At 34.3% G+C, this 14,018-nt stretch overlaps 1 protein-coding gene across 1 annotated transcript in view; it reads right to left on the bottom strand.

Moving 5' to 3' along the window:
• Positions 1-14,018, bottom strand: part of USP34 (ubiquitin specific peptidase 34) — a 138,952-nt gene that overhangs the window by 82,361 nt on the left and 42,573 nt on the right. The window contains exons 8-10 of the mRNA XM_059828447.1: positions 9,382-9,443; positions 1,064-1,145; positions 884-976 (exon numbers count right to left, since the gene is read on the bottom strand). Coding sequence (XP_059684430.1) covers positions 884-976; positions 1,064-1,145; positions 9,382-9,443 — 237 coding nt within the window. The remainder of the gene's footprint in view (positions 1-883; positions 977-1,063; positions 1,146-9,381; positions 9,444-14,018) is intronic.

Raw genomic sequence — 14,018 nt, 5'->3', positions numbered from 1 at the left:
ATGTGTATACAGTAGTATTTGATTGAAAAAAATTACAGAGAAATATTGAACACATAAGAAACCCCCTTTGAATTCTAACTTGTATAAAAATATGTTCACTATACCTGTTCAAAAAGATCAATTTTATTTCTCTGACCTTCATTTTTTCAGAAAAAATTGTGTGTTTTTCAGAAAAAATTGACACTAAGAGTTTTTTTCCGGGTTTGGATTTTTTTGTTTGGTTGGGTTTTTTTAATAATAAAGGCAGAATGAAACCATGGAAGAACAGTTTCCACAACAGCAAATCAAAATGTCTACTGTATTCCAATCCCCTAAACAAAAAATTTCACAACCTAAAATAAAAAGCATAGCAATCCATTAAAAGTAGCAAACAAATATACCTTTCTGAAGGAAAAAAGCCTATCAGAGTTTCCAGGTTTACCAAGGAAAAAATAAAATCTCAGTGCCTTCTATAGATTTTAACGCCACCACTGTAGCGCAGCTGTAAACTTCACTGCCACAATTTTCACCTGATTGTTCCCACCAGGAGAAACAGAAATGGAAGCTACAATACATAGGAGCAAGGCAATTTAGCACAACAGTAAAAAATATTACATCTAACCCACAATCTTCATTCCCATTCTTAGTGAAAACACTATGTCTTTGCTATACAACTTCATTTTTTTTTCTTGTATAGAAGTAGCCTAGGTGAATTCTTGCATCTAATGAAAGAATAGTAATTGTGGCAGTTACCTAACTTAAAATTTTGGTCAGCAAAACACTCAGACAGACAGACAAGAAAATGTAAGAAACAACTCAGCTTTACGAATATAAACAAAATCAACTTGACATTTTCTGTTTTGTCTTTTTATCACTCTGGCAATTATAGAAGTTTTATATATACCTGTGCTGCAGCCCAAATACAGTCTATATGTTGAGTACTAAGTCTCCCTTCAGCTGCAAGAAAATTCAGAATCACTTGGCACTGTTTGATGATCTGCAAATTGAGAACATATTGAGAAAAGATTTACTAGAACAAGAAGTTACTCCTCCATGTTTATACTAAAAATAATTTTATACAAACCTCAATATGTAAATTTGGTCCAAAAATGTGCTCAACTACGTTGTTGCTGATAAGCCAGTCTGCAAGCTCTTTTGCAATTGACCTAGAGACGAAAAAGGAGTGGAAACATATGTAAAATTATCTGCCTATAATACATACACTGTGCTCTTCCCTAGCACAGCTTGTCTCAAATTAATATCTGTAATTGTAGTAAGCATATGAAGACTTTTTTTGAACACAAAGCATACTCAACATTCATTCATTCGGGTAGGAAGCAAATGATTTCCGTACTTTTTTCCTTAGCTGGAAGACTAATGCCAAATATCAACATTTCCCAATCACCCCTCTGGATCAAACATGTAACCAACAACTCTACCAATTTTATTAGTTAATAGAGCTCAACAGACCACCTGCAGACCACTTTCAAAGACCTCACAGGTAAGATTTTGATAAAAACTGCTGTTTAACCTGAGTTTATAACAGAATTCCGGAACTATTGAGTTCCAGAAGGTGGGAGTGATAGAAATTATTTTTTAAAGAAAACCACTTAAATATTTTTAGATTCTCTTGCATAAATAGCCACTCACATAGCTTTAAAAACCTATTTTTTACATGGCCATACCTACACACATGTAGCATACAGGTACTTAAAAATTCTCATTTTGTTTCATCCGTAACAATAGGGAACTTTACCCACTACCAATCCACAAGCAAACATTCGAACAGAAGAGGACAAGGAAACTGAATTTTCCAAAACAGAAGTTGAACTTCCAGAAAGGACTGCCCTGTCTGGAAACTAGTGCATAAGCTCCTTTTTATTCCTTCCTTTCAAGCAAACATTTGTTTACCCAGATTTTGGCACCAGAAGCAATTGGAGGATATCACAGTATTTAAAGCACAGTCTGTAGTTTAAATGGCCCTGGAATAAAAGCACTCTGTTTCACGAGGAGGAGAGGATGGGAGGGAGAGGGTGTCTTAGAGGACTACGGGAAGAATTATTTTTACCGCTGCAATCTGTGTCACATTTATGATCACTATTAAAATTACAGGATTGCCAATCTTTATCATCCACAATAAGAAAACAAGATTCTTTAGGTAAAAAGAGATAGCCTTTGTAGGTTTTCCAAACAGGATTCACTTTTCCAGGGCATGTTGCCAGTTCTTCAATTGCTTTGAATTGCCCGATGCCTATGGATGAACTCAAGGAGCAAAGTTCCTATTACTCAACACCATACCTATACTGTCCTCTTCTATTCTAATTCCAGGATATGGTAAATCAAATATTCTTATATTGTGCAAAAAAGATAACATCCCCTAACATTTAAGTAATAACTGGCTTGCAAGGTACAACAATTTACCAACAATATCACTTATGGCTTATTAATAAATTAGTTCTCACACTGTAAAGTCAGTTTGATAGGGTACCTGCTCAAAGAGGGATGAAAAAGTTAAGCCAGATCTGTTCCACGAAATCAAGATCTACTTAACTTTCTACAGCCTCATTTCAAAACAGAACCAAAACCCAACCACAACCCCCAACACCCCAAAGATGCCTACTAAAAGACAAACTTTGGAGCGTGCACATTACAGACTCATTCAGGGCTTGGATTTCTGTCTAACAAAATCTGAAGTAAGACCTTTTCACATGTGAGCTGTGATTCTGCAGATTTTACAGCTAAAGGAACTTATTATTCATTTGAATATATGCTACCAGTCTCCTTTAGCAACGAATATGGCTCTAAAAATGCTCTTATCCACCTGCCTCCATGCTGACAAGCACAAGTGACCATAGTGGCATTGCCCATATAGCTCAAGAGTCTACAGCTCTGTTACTTTTCCTTTTGTGAGACAGCTGGTAGACTTGATATTACAGATTCATCTTGAATCACAAATACCCTACCCACACCCTGAAAATGGAATGCAGCCTGCAAAAAAGTTCCTTGAACTTATGGCCTATTCGCCCCCAGCTCCTTCGTATGTATGGCTTCACATTGCTTCCCCTTGCTGTGGGCAGAAGTGCTCCTGCTACGTGACCAAAATATAAGCAGAAAACCTCATAGTTTGAATTTTGCAGGTATAAAAGGCAGATCTGGTCACATGAGTGAACATACACCCACTAGATGCAGGAGACCTGAATGGATGCCCTTCTGGTTATGAAATGTGAAAAAAATCATTGCATATGGTCCTCCATAAAAGGCAAAAGCCTTAACAGCTGAGTCATATGTGAACGGAGGTAATTCTGTTCCAGGCCCACTTAATTTCTTCTTGGATCTGAATTTTTAAACCTGTAGCTTTCAGAATGAATCCCACAAAAACACTGCGAGATTCGCTAGGCAATGTTACTATGAAAGGACATACTGTTCAGTGTGTCTCTTTAAACCAAGTACTTCTGCTAGTGGTACAACGTCCATTAGACATTGTATCCAGAGTCCTATGTTGCATTTTAGCTACTCCAAAGGAAAGAACGAAAACTCTCTTACAGAGTGAGTTCCTTCACATTTTATTGAATTAGTACAGCAGTTCTCTCTCTCTAATCTGCAACATTTTTCTTCAAAGAAATAATGGGTTATTCTTTTGAAGGAATGCCTTTTTTTAATAGATGTATTCTCAGCAGTAAAAACTTCTTTATCTTACTGGTGAGCTCAATTGTGATAAAATGACATCTCAGATTTCTGAAGGTAAACATTCATTTGATATGGATTTGTTGAGGATGACCACACACAAGAGGATCCTTGTGAAAGGCAGAATGCAGCCTTTGTGTTTCCCAGAGAGAACTGTTCCTCCCAGAAAGTTCTGCTGAGGGCACACCAATCACTAAATATACTGCCTCTTTAAATGACAAAGCTATTACCAGAACTAAGGATTTTGTTCTCTGATATACTAAGAAATATATTTATGATAGCCCATTCAAGGATTCACCAAAGAAAGCTAATTTCAGTGTAAATGAAGTATATCTGACTTTATTTCCTCAACACTTCCATTTCAGGAAAGATGTTTTTTGTCTGGTGGTTTTCCAGCTCCTTGATAAGTTTCCTCACTTTCAGACAGAGTGAACACCTTAACTCACAAGCAATTCCAGAACTTCATACAAATAAAATTAAACTGCCAGCATATGGATAAATTAACCTATGATTTCAGTTTGTATATTGTCACTTATCCCATTTTTACTTTAATAATTACCAAAAGCCCTATAGCCTTGAGAAATTTCAGACACACTCAAGTTTATAAAAATTCACCGAGTTCTGAGTTGCCCCAAATAAGCAGGGCAACACAGAATAACTTTTTATTAAAAGATTTAAAGTATAATTTTCAGTATATTTCAATGTGGTTTAATTTTGATTTCTAGCTATGTTAAAATTTCTTTCATATAACCTGTATTTTTCCTCATTCAAAACTTTTTTTTTAATAGACCAATTTACAAATTATTATATGACTATTACTATAAAATATCACTACAATTCAGGCAACTTAGCAAGAACTCTATTTTCAGTAAAAATATGCTCAAATTTTCTTTTAAAAGAAGTTCTTCAAAAGGTTGTAGAAAAATTTTCCTCTTTCACTCTCATTGTTTCCTTCAGCGTGAAAAACATGCATTATGATCAAAGTATAGGTACGCTTTTCCCTCTAACACAAAAGGAGCAGTACAAAGAACAGTTTTACAAAGTAGATATCTAAGTCATACAGACCTTAGTAGTAAGAACATTCACTTGGTAATCACACGTATTAGCTATTTTTCATGGATTTAGTAATCGGGATAGCAAGAGGAAAAGTCCTTTAAAGAACATAACACTCTCTATGAGTGTGTGTTGTGGGTGAGGGAGAAGAGAATGAAAAAGGTAGCAGCTACTCTACTTTAATTTTCTCTAAATCTTTGTCACACTGGAAATCTACACAACACATTGGGCTAGATGATCTCTAGACAATCAATTTCCCCCTAGACTTTTAATTTAAATTCACTGACAATTCATGTCTGTCAAAAATAACTGGTTTACTTCCAAGAAATGAAATTCAAGCACTGTTGACATTAGTTTCCCCAGGCATTCCATGAGACAGCGGGGAAGAGTAGAAGCTATGTAGTTTCTGATATAACTTGATGTTTGTGAACTGTACTTACGAAAGGCAAGTACTAGAGCTTGAATTTTTTTCATTACTGTAAATAAAACTATCCGGAAGGAAACTACAGTTTACGCACTTTCCCGGTAGGTCAAAGAATGTGCCTCTCTATAAGAGGACTGGGTTAAAGTCCCAGAAACATTTTAATCTAAGGCTGTGGTGCAATACTTGGTAGCCACATGATGACCTAGATCCAGGAACCAATCCCACAGCAAAATAACCCCCCCAAAGAAAACCTTAGTTATCCAACCAGCCAATTCCCAACACAATTCACCATGCAGCTACAAAAACAGACCAGCTCAGTACTGGATGAAATACAACAGCAAGTCAGCAACATCACTGAAAAATACAACGTAAAACCTTAAAAGAAAACGTAGAAATATAACGAGCAGCTTGCAAAGGATGAAGAATAGTATTTCTTGACAAAATCACTGAAATAGCATCTACAACATAACAACGGATCAGAAACACTGATCTCAACTATTTAGGATCAGGAACGCAACGATGACATAGCAGGCACCTTCCCAACACACATTTCAGCGCACGTTTTTGTTTATGAGAACGTATTTTCTTGTTTGATGTTCCAAAACCACCACTCTGACATCATCTTGAGTATTTACTAAACTACCATGTATGCCACTCGCAAGGTGTCTGCCACTAGAAAGAAACATTAGTGAGCTGAGTGGAAAACTTTACTACTGTTTTTTTCAGAGAAAATCTGAAAAGATCCCTGGAACGTGGAATAGAGAGAGGGGAAGAGGCGTTTAAATGATGCTGCCATAAATTCAGTTGGTGAGCTTCGACAAAAATTGAGAAAGCAAGAGTTAGCATGAGCTAAGAGAACAGTGGTGAAGAGAAAAAGCAATACAAAACTTGCAGTTTAATAGCTCAATAAATAAGGAAAGAGAGGGAAAAGAAAGGAGAAGAAATAGTCCAGATCTTTCTGTGCACAGGTGAAAGGAATTTTGGACACCTGAAATTACCCTGTAGGAAGCTTTTTAAGTGAGGGTAATCAAGTTTTTTTAAATGAGGCAGGAGGTCATCTCAGCATCAACCTGAATCCTGAAACTCAAATTCTTGGCTGCCTGCCAAGTGAACAGCAAAACAAAATATCTTTTTACACATGTTATTTCCACAAGCTGACAGTGTCCTCATTAAGGAAAAAACAACACTTTCTCCTTTTGTGGTCCAAACAGCACAAAAAAAATCTTTCCCTCCCTGAAAGGCATGATCATTATTCACTAAGTGACATCAGCAAAATAGTTTTAGGAATCACTACTCAAAGACTTGAAAACTCTTCTGTTCAGTCTTGTTATTTTTAGCTTCAATAGATTTCATACTCTTCAGTATCTCAGATGGCAAAGAATTTGGTTCTATCTTAAGAGCCAGGAATAGCTAAATTAAAAGTATATCTCTGAGGGATATTATGAAGTTGAGTCACCGAGACATTGCACATATCTGGACAATACGCATACTCAGCCACCACAAACCCTCAACCCTAGAGAAGACAGTCAAGTAAACTAAATCTAAAAAGACATACAAATACCTACAGCTAGAAAACAGATTCCTCTGTCTTAGCTTTCTGCTGCTTTCAAGCGCAAATTGTGAATCCAGTGTTTTCCTAGACAGAAGATGCTTTAGCTGGTCTTACCATGCAAAAATTTGCAACCGTGCAGATAAAGGTGGGAAGCTACTGTTGTAAAGTATTTGCTAAAAAATCCTGATGATACTTCCAAACAAAAGGGAAGAGCTAGGAATAACTGATAGCTCTTTTTTAAAAAAAAAGATACCTCCCACAAACCCACCTTACCAAGATACAGAAGGAGAAATCCCAAAGGTTGACAGTTCCAAACGCATCTGGAAAGTCAAAACACATAATGGGGATAATGCAAAACATCTTCCTTTGACACATCTGCAGAGGCTACGAAGGTACAAAATAAATCTTAGACTTCCTTTCTCCACTAAGGAAAGAAAATAGGAATTGAAAGCTTTCCTTTTGCTGCTCATTCAATCACTGCCAACTTTGTAAGTGCCTTCTCATCCAAAAATTTCTCATGAACAGAGTCTCTAATAAGAAGGAAGCTTTGTACTGAACAAACTGTAGAAGTGAGACATTTTCCCCATCCTTCCGCACCAGCCTTTTGTGATTATTTGGCTGGAAGAAATCAGTGATTTCAAAAGATATCTGAAGATGAGCAGCAATACTTGATATTGATTTGTACCCAACTTTTCAGGTAAAACACCAGAATGACTGGAGTTCAGATTAAAAAAAAATAAATCACATACTACAAAAGTGGAAAAGAAGGTCTTCTGCTCATGCTGCATTCCTTTCAAATGATAGGCTGTTTACAGATGCCCTTGCCAAGAAATATCCCAAATGAGAATTTGACAATTTCCTTCAGCTTTAAAATAACACTGATATTCTTGCATAGTACATCTGCTCTTCTGCAGGGAAATTTAAACACCCTTCTCTTTTTCCCCTGTTGATAACTTTCCTTTTTTACATGTGACACAGAAAATCAAACACTTTTTTATTAGGTTTAACTGGCGGAATAACTTCTTGTTAATGTTCTTTAATTAGTTAGTACTATTTAAAAACATTTTCATTCACAATGTGTTTCAGAAGGTAAACTAGGCAGGAAACACCTCCGTTTCAGATATTCAACATGAGGGAAGGAGGAGAAGAAATAGATAAAACTGAGGTTTGGCAGTCCCATTGTAACAATACACCATAAACTGACAGTACAATATTGAAAATACCCCAGCCAACCAAGCCACCTCACATACTCAACGTGTTACGCTGCTGTAGTATTTACTTCTACTGCTACAGAACTAGAGGCTTTGGAAGAAATCCAACACCTCTCCCAGGGCACAAAATATATAAATAATAACTATATATTATTATGTAGTATATTTATATTAAAGTAATAAATGTGTGGTCACATTTATTACAATAATGCAAAAATTTTTAAGTGTACATGAGCTTAGTGACATTACATTCAGGTTTCATCAGATCACAGTAAGTTATTTGTGTAATACTTGATGAGAATTCTTTAATTTTTTTCTGATGCTATGTATCAAAATTTACTTTGAAATAAATGGATAGCATGGATTCACGGTCACCTATTGATTTAGTGACAAAGGAAAGAAAAAGTTGATCACAAGTGGTTATTTGTTTTGTATTCTCAAGGTATTTTCACATCTTTATGGAAGCAAAACTGCCCTAGATTCTGATTCTTTATTTTTAAAATATCAACCTATTACCATAAATTTAACTTCAAATACTCAAGTTGTTATTTACATGAAATCTACAGTATGGTGATCTTGACTGCTGCCAGATTTCAATAAGCAAGTGTTAAAATAAACCCATCTATAATAAAACTACCCGGACAAAAAAGCAAGCCAACTGCTGCTGTAACAGACTTCTCATTAATAAGCAAAAGAGAGTGGCGAGTGTGTGTCTGTAGTGAGACAGATGCGCACATGGATAAAACCCCAGGATAAACATAGAGAGTATATTGCACTCCAAGATAAATGTAAAGAGTGTATCTCAAGGAAAATCCTAGATTTTACATACTTTACCTATTCTTTCAAAAAAACATTTATTTCAACTACCTAAAGACATACTTTTGTCTAAATTCTAGACAGTTCTAACACTCAGTTTAGAGTTACTACAAAAATCAATACATTTCCTCACTGGAATACAATTCCACGCATGAATTTACTCGAAGATTTATGGGAGTTCCCTTTAGAATTGTAAAACACATACGAATTATACAAACAAGGACTTTGAAGAAAAACAATAAATAGCATAGCCTCACAAACTCAGTGGAAAACTAGTAACAAGGCTGGCAGCCAGTGATGGCAAGACAGGTCTTAGTTAACTAAATAATCAGGCAAAAGACAGCAAAAACACTACTTGGATATGAATTAGGTGGTTCTTATTTATACATCACAATGGAGATAATGGCCCGTTATAAGCATTTATTATTTCAATATCTACATTTTTCTAAAGGTTACCTTGACTCTATCTTTTAAGACAGTAAAAAAATCCAGAAACATTTAGATTACCATTTAAAACCATTTATTAAACCCCTGATTAAAATATTTCTAATAAATGCCTCAGATTACCACTACTCCCCCCTGTGTATAATCCATAACAACAATACATAAGAACTGCAATCATAGAGCGCAATTAAAGTATTCATAATAATGTTCCTACTTACGTTTCTGTGTCTGACACTAATGACTCATTATTACACACATCATTGAAGGTATGAAGTTGGTTCTATAGTTAGAAAAAGGAAGAAAAAAATTAAAATTTTGTCTAAATAGTTTGTGAGGTATTTTTCTTACATTTAAAATTGTATTAGTGACAGTAAACAAATTTTTCTAGTACTTTCAATTTTTTTAAATAAACCACTTTGACAAAAATTTAAAGAGGCATTCTAGTAGGCAAGAGAGATCAATTTTCTTTTTTAATCAACCTTTCATTCACTAAAGCAATTAAATGATGTCACAAAACTTCACCTACTCCAGAAATCAAAACAAGGTGTGTAGCAGTCACTTTGCACATAGGTTTTCACGAGAAATGAAACACATATTCCCGAAACCGATGGTTTAGGATGAGTTTCCCCATTATTGTAACGCTTACTACAACAGCAAAGATTTCTTTTGTCACATTATCAGTGTTGAAAGTCTACAAAATTTGAGAGTGAAAATGACATATTTTTATATGAAATGAAGCTTTCAAAGGTATCCGAACTGATAAATTCAAGACATCCCAGAGAAAAAAAAAAGCCTGTTAAAGGTTTACATCTCTTTTCCACCCTTTTCCTCAGCATCAACTTTCCCAATACAGAGACGGCTCTGTATCCAATTCTTTACATGTGCATAACATTTTTTAAAATATTTAAAATTATGTAATAAAACTTATTTGTCATATTTTTTTTCAAAAAAATTGAAGACGGAGTAATATGAATTTTTGAAATTCAAATTAAACTTGTTGCATAACTTTGTCAAAATATTTATTCTTTTCTTTCTTGAAACAAGTCTGCTACATGGACTCTGTAATTCGGGTGACAGCTAGTCTCCTGCAGTCTTTACAAAAAGATTTATTTGTGTCTAATCTCAACAATTTTCACAGGAAAGAATGTTTTTGAAGAAACAAAATTGAAAATATGCATTAAAATTAGTTAGACATGAGAGCACGATTACACAATCATTAACAGATAAGTTATTAATAGATACTTTCAAAGGAAACATATTTAGGAGTGGAAAAACATGTGAACAGAACTTCATGAAGAAATTGCTATGACCAATTAGAATTGGGTCAAATAAAGAAGTGAAAGTTCACTGGCTTTTCAGAAGACTCGTGCCCCAACTGAAAATGTTTTGAAAGGGATCAAAGAGTGAAAGAGTATTGAGCTGTTACTATCATCCATTTTAAATCCATGGTCACATGTTGATCCAAATTTCCCATAAAAAACCCTTATCCAAAGGAATTTTGACAAAAGTTGTTCTTTTCCATATTGGAATTTTCAAACAATTTTTACAATAATTTCAACTGAAGTCTTAGAATTCTGACATAACAGTGCAAAACAAAGTACACATGGGATAGTGTTGCATCACCTTATTCTCACTCACCTCCTAACATTTTTTTCACTTCATGTTTCGTACCAATGAAATGCCAGAGGGAATAAAATACCTTTATGCTTTTTTACCATAGATGAAACATTGTAAGAAACTAAAGACGCCTGTGCCCAGACACTCGATTAATGTAACACAAATGTGTTAGTTATGAAGTACAACAAAGGTATAACATCTTCAGCAAAGAAAGCTGAGAACAAAAAGGCATCTCCCTAGCTAGTCTTCTCTCCAGACCCAGGCATCAAAGGTAGTTAAACTTTCTACACAGGAAACCAATACAAGAAGAATAAATATGCACTGTTCAAGTTTTGCACTGAATATGTTCAGGAAAAACCTGATGATGTTGCATTTGCATTTGCACTAATGCACAGAACCAAATAAAAGGGTGTTGAAAAACTGAAAAAGGAAGGATGGCCAGATCAGTTATGAGTATTCATTTTCACATACTTAAGTTCATCTGTAACTGGAAGGATAGGAAAACAAGAGTTCTATTTGTGAGGGAATAGTAGAGAGAGAAGAGGGTATTTTGGAGCTGAACCACCTCAACAGATGACTGGGAGATGAAATCAAATAGAAACAAGGTAACAGCAAAAGTAAAGCTTCAGGTATATCTTGGTTTACATTTTGCTGTAGCTATTTCCAACTTCATATTCAACCACTCCAGCTTCGACTTTGCTAAAATTAACTTTCATGTGTCTGTCTTCAACCTTGTTTTGTAAATAAGAACTTTAGTCAGATGATATGACACATTATGTACATGCTACTCTTCAAGGGAGGCAAGTCTATATTTGGTGGTAAGCAAATATAATCTCTGTATACCATTCAGCATGTATTCTGTGAGTCCCAAGAGGTTCCACGAAACCCAAAGGTTTAATTTTAGGACTGGTCATGTCAGCTGTCAGACAGGAAAAAAAAAAAATCTCTTGGCAGACACAAATCAACACCTCCGTGTTAGAAGACATTCATCTGTTTAGATTGACTGATATTTTTGGTCAACAATTTCTGTCTCCACAATGAGAGCAAAAGTACATTTAGCTTGCAAAAGGAACAATTAGGCAAGCCACAGATATTATTTGACCAAATCTATTTCAGTCTTGATCTTATGAGTGAAATTAGAAATCTGCATCTGAGACAACTTTCCATATGAATTTTCAGAAATAACTGTTCTTTGAAATAAAGTATATATACAAAAATTCACACTTTCAAATATTTTGCACATAATTTTGCTAAAAGTTTTCTTTGAATCTTCACATCTATTTGCAAAATGAAATGAAGAATTGCTTCAAGACTAAATGCTCAACTTCTGGCAAATGAAAGTCCAGGAAAGGAAAACATTTTGCAGTTGTAGGTATCGTAATTCTGAAGTCTTGAATACAAAACAGGAAGCTGAAATTGTGTTGGTTGGGAAGAACATTTCAATGAAATTACTTTGACAAATTCTAGCCATCAAAGACATGAATAGAAAAAAGAAACTTCAAAAAGGCAGTCATGAAGGTACATCTGTAATAGAGAAGGTTGTGTGAAAATACTAACTAACAAAGCTGAACTACATTACACCTTTGTAAAAACACCTTTGTTTGCAAAGAGAACAGAAAACTTCAGGCAGCCAAAATTTCTGTAAATTTTGGTTCAGATTTCACACTCAAAGTTGCACAGACCTGGCAATTAAAATTGTTCCAGGCAAGGCATACAAAACAAAATGAAGCAAAATGCTTCTCAAACTCAAAAGTCAAAGAAGAAAAATCAAAAGAGGCTTCTTCCAAAGATATCTTCATAAGATCTTTAAAAAGAGAGCCAAAGAAGAGAATATCTCCTATGATTTGAATATGAAAGAAGAAAAAATTGTCTCAGTGTTACAGAGCAGTTTTAGAGACTATTCATATAAAAAAAGACTCAATAGCTTATTAACAAACAATATTCAATTTTTTTTACAAGCTGAAACCAATATGCTTTAGTCGCAAAATACTGTAAAATTTTGCTTCTGGTAAGATATCTCTGTTATTTAAAAAAATCTCACTTTTACATTCACATTTATCAATCATAAAAGGTCAAAACACGTAACTACTTAAAATTACACAATTTCACACTCCCTTAAATGAACTACATGACTGAAAAAATAAACAAATTGATGCCATTCTTATTTTCACTTTCTTTTGGTAAGGATTCACAAAAAGACATACCTTAGCAGTTGAACAAGGACAACTATACAAAACTAGGAATAAAAATCTAACGTAATTGGAACTACGCAAACATTGGAAATTTACTTTAAAATATATGATACTGAAAATGACATTTTCCAAAACTGTGCAGAATAAAAAAAAAGGAAGTTACTTTTATGCCCAATTAATGGACATATTTTAAAACTTATCTGCCAGATATTATATCTGTAACTGTATAAATAATAAAGCACATGGCAACGAAAAATCAAACCAAGAATATGTTATATTTTCACCTGAGACTTCATCAATCCTCTGAATTTTTCTTATTACACAAAAAGAAACCTGAGCATTCACTTTACACTAATTAATTATGACAGAAGATTAGAATTCAGGCACTGAGTATCTTGTATGTAGCATTCATATAAAGTCATACAAATTACTTATGTATATAAATTATATTTACAGTAATGTCACTATTTCTTCCAAAAGTTAACTTGCTCTGTATCTTGCTTTAGCATCTCTACCTGATGAACTGCATTATGTTTTCATTCATATACATGCAAAACTGTATGGTCAATGCATTCAAGTCCAATAAATGCAGTTACCCTTAGAATAGTATTTCATTAATACTGAGTGGATTTTTTTAACTTAACTTGGTGGGTTTTTTTAACCTAATAAGTCACATACCTATGTAAATTAAAGATTTACTTTGGTTAAAAACCACCAATACTCTGACTGGAAATACTTACAGGTTACTTTAAAACATTTATTGCCATTTATTAAAACAATTGTAAGTACTTCTATAGATAAATATAGAGAGAAGCAAAATCAAATTTAAGTAAACTTGTCTTATATTTACTGACAGTCAGTAAGGAAGAGAGTCACTGAATGATACTATGTCATCAGAACAGAGAAGGCCAAACATGGTCAGAAAATACTACAAAACTTAAGGAGCACATGTTTGTTCATTTTAGTATAGTTTGTTCCTCTTGACCGTTTTGTGCATTAAGGCAAACATGACAATATGAGCTATAAATCTTAAATACAGGAGTGAC

Source organism: Gavia stellata, chromosome 23, assembly GCF_030936135.1.
Source record: "Gavia stellata isolate bGavSte3 chromosome 23, bGavSte3.hap2, whole genome shotgun sequence".
NCBI lineage: Eukaryota > Metazoa > Chordata > Aves > Gaviiformes > Gaviidae > Gavia > Gavia stellata.
The sequence above is the reverse complement of the archived record's forward strand: the minus strand, read 5'-3'. Positions and strand labels throughout refer to the sequence as shown.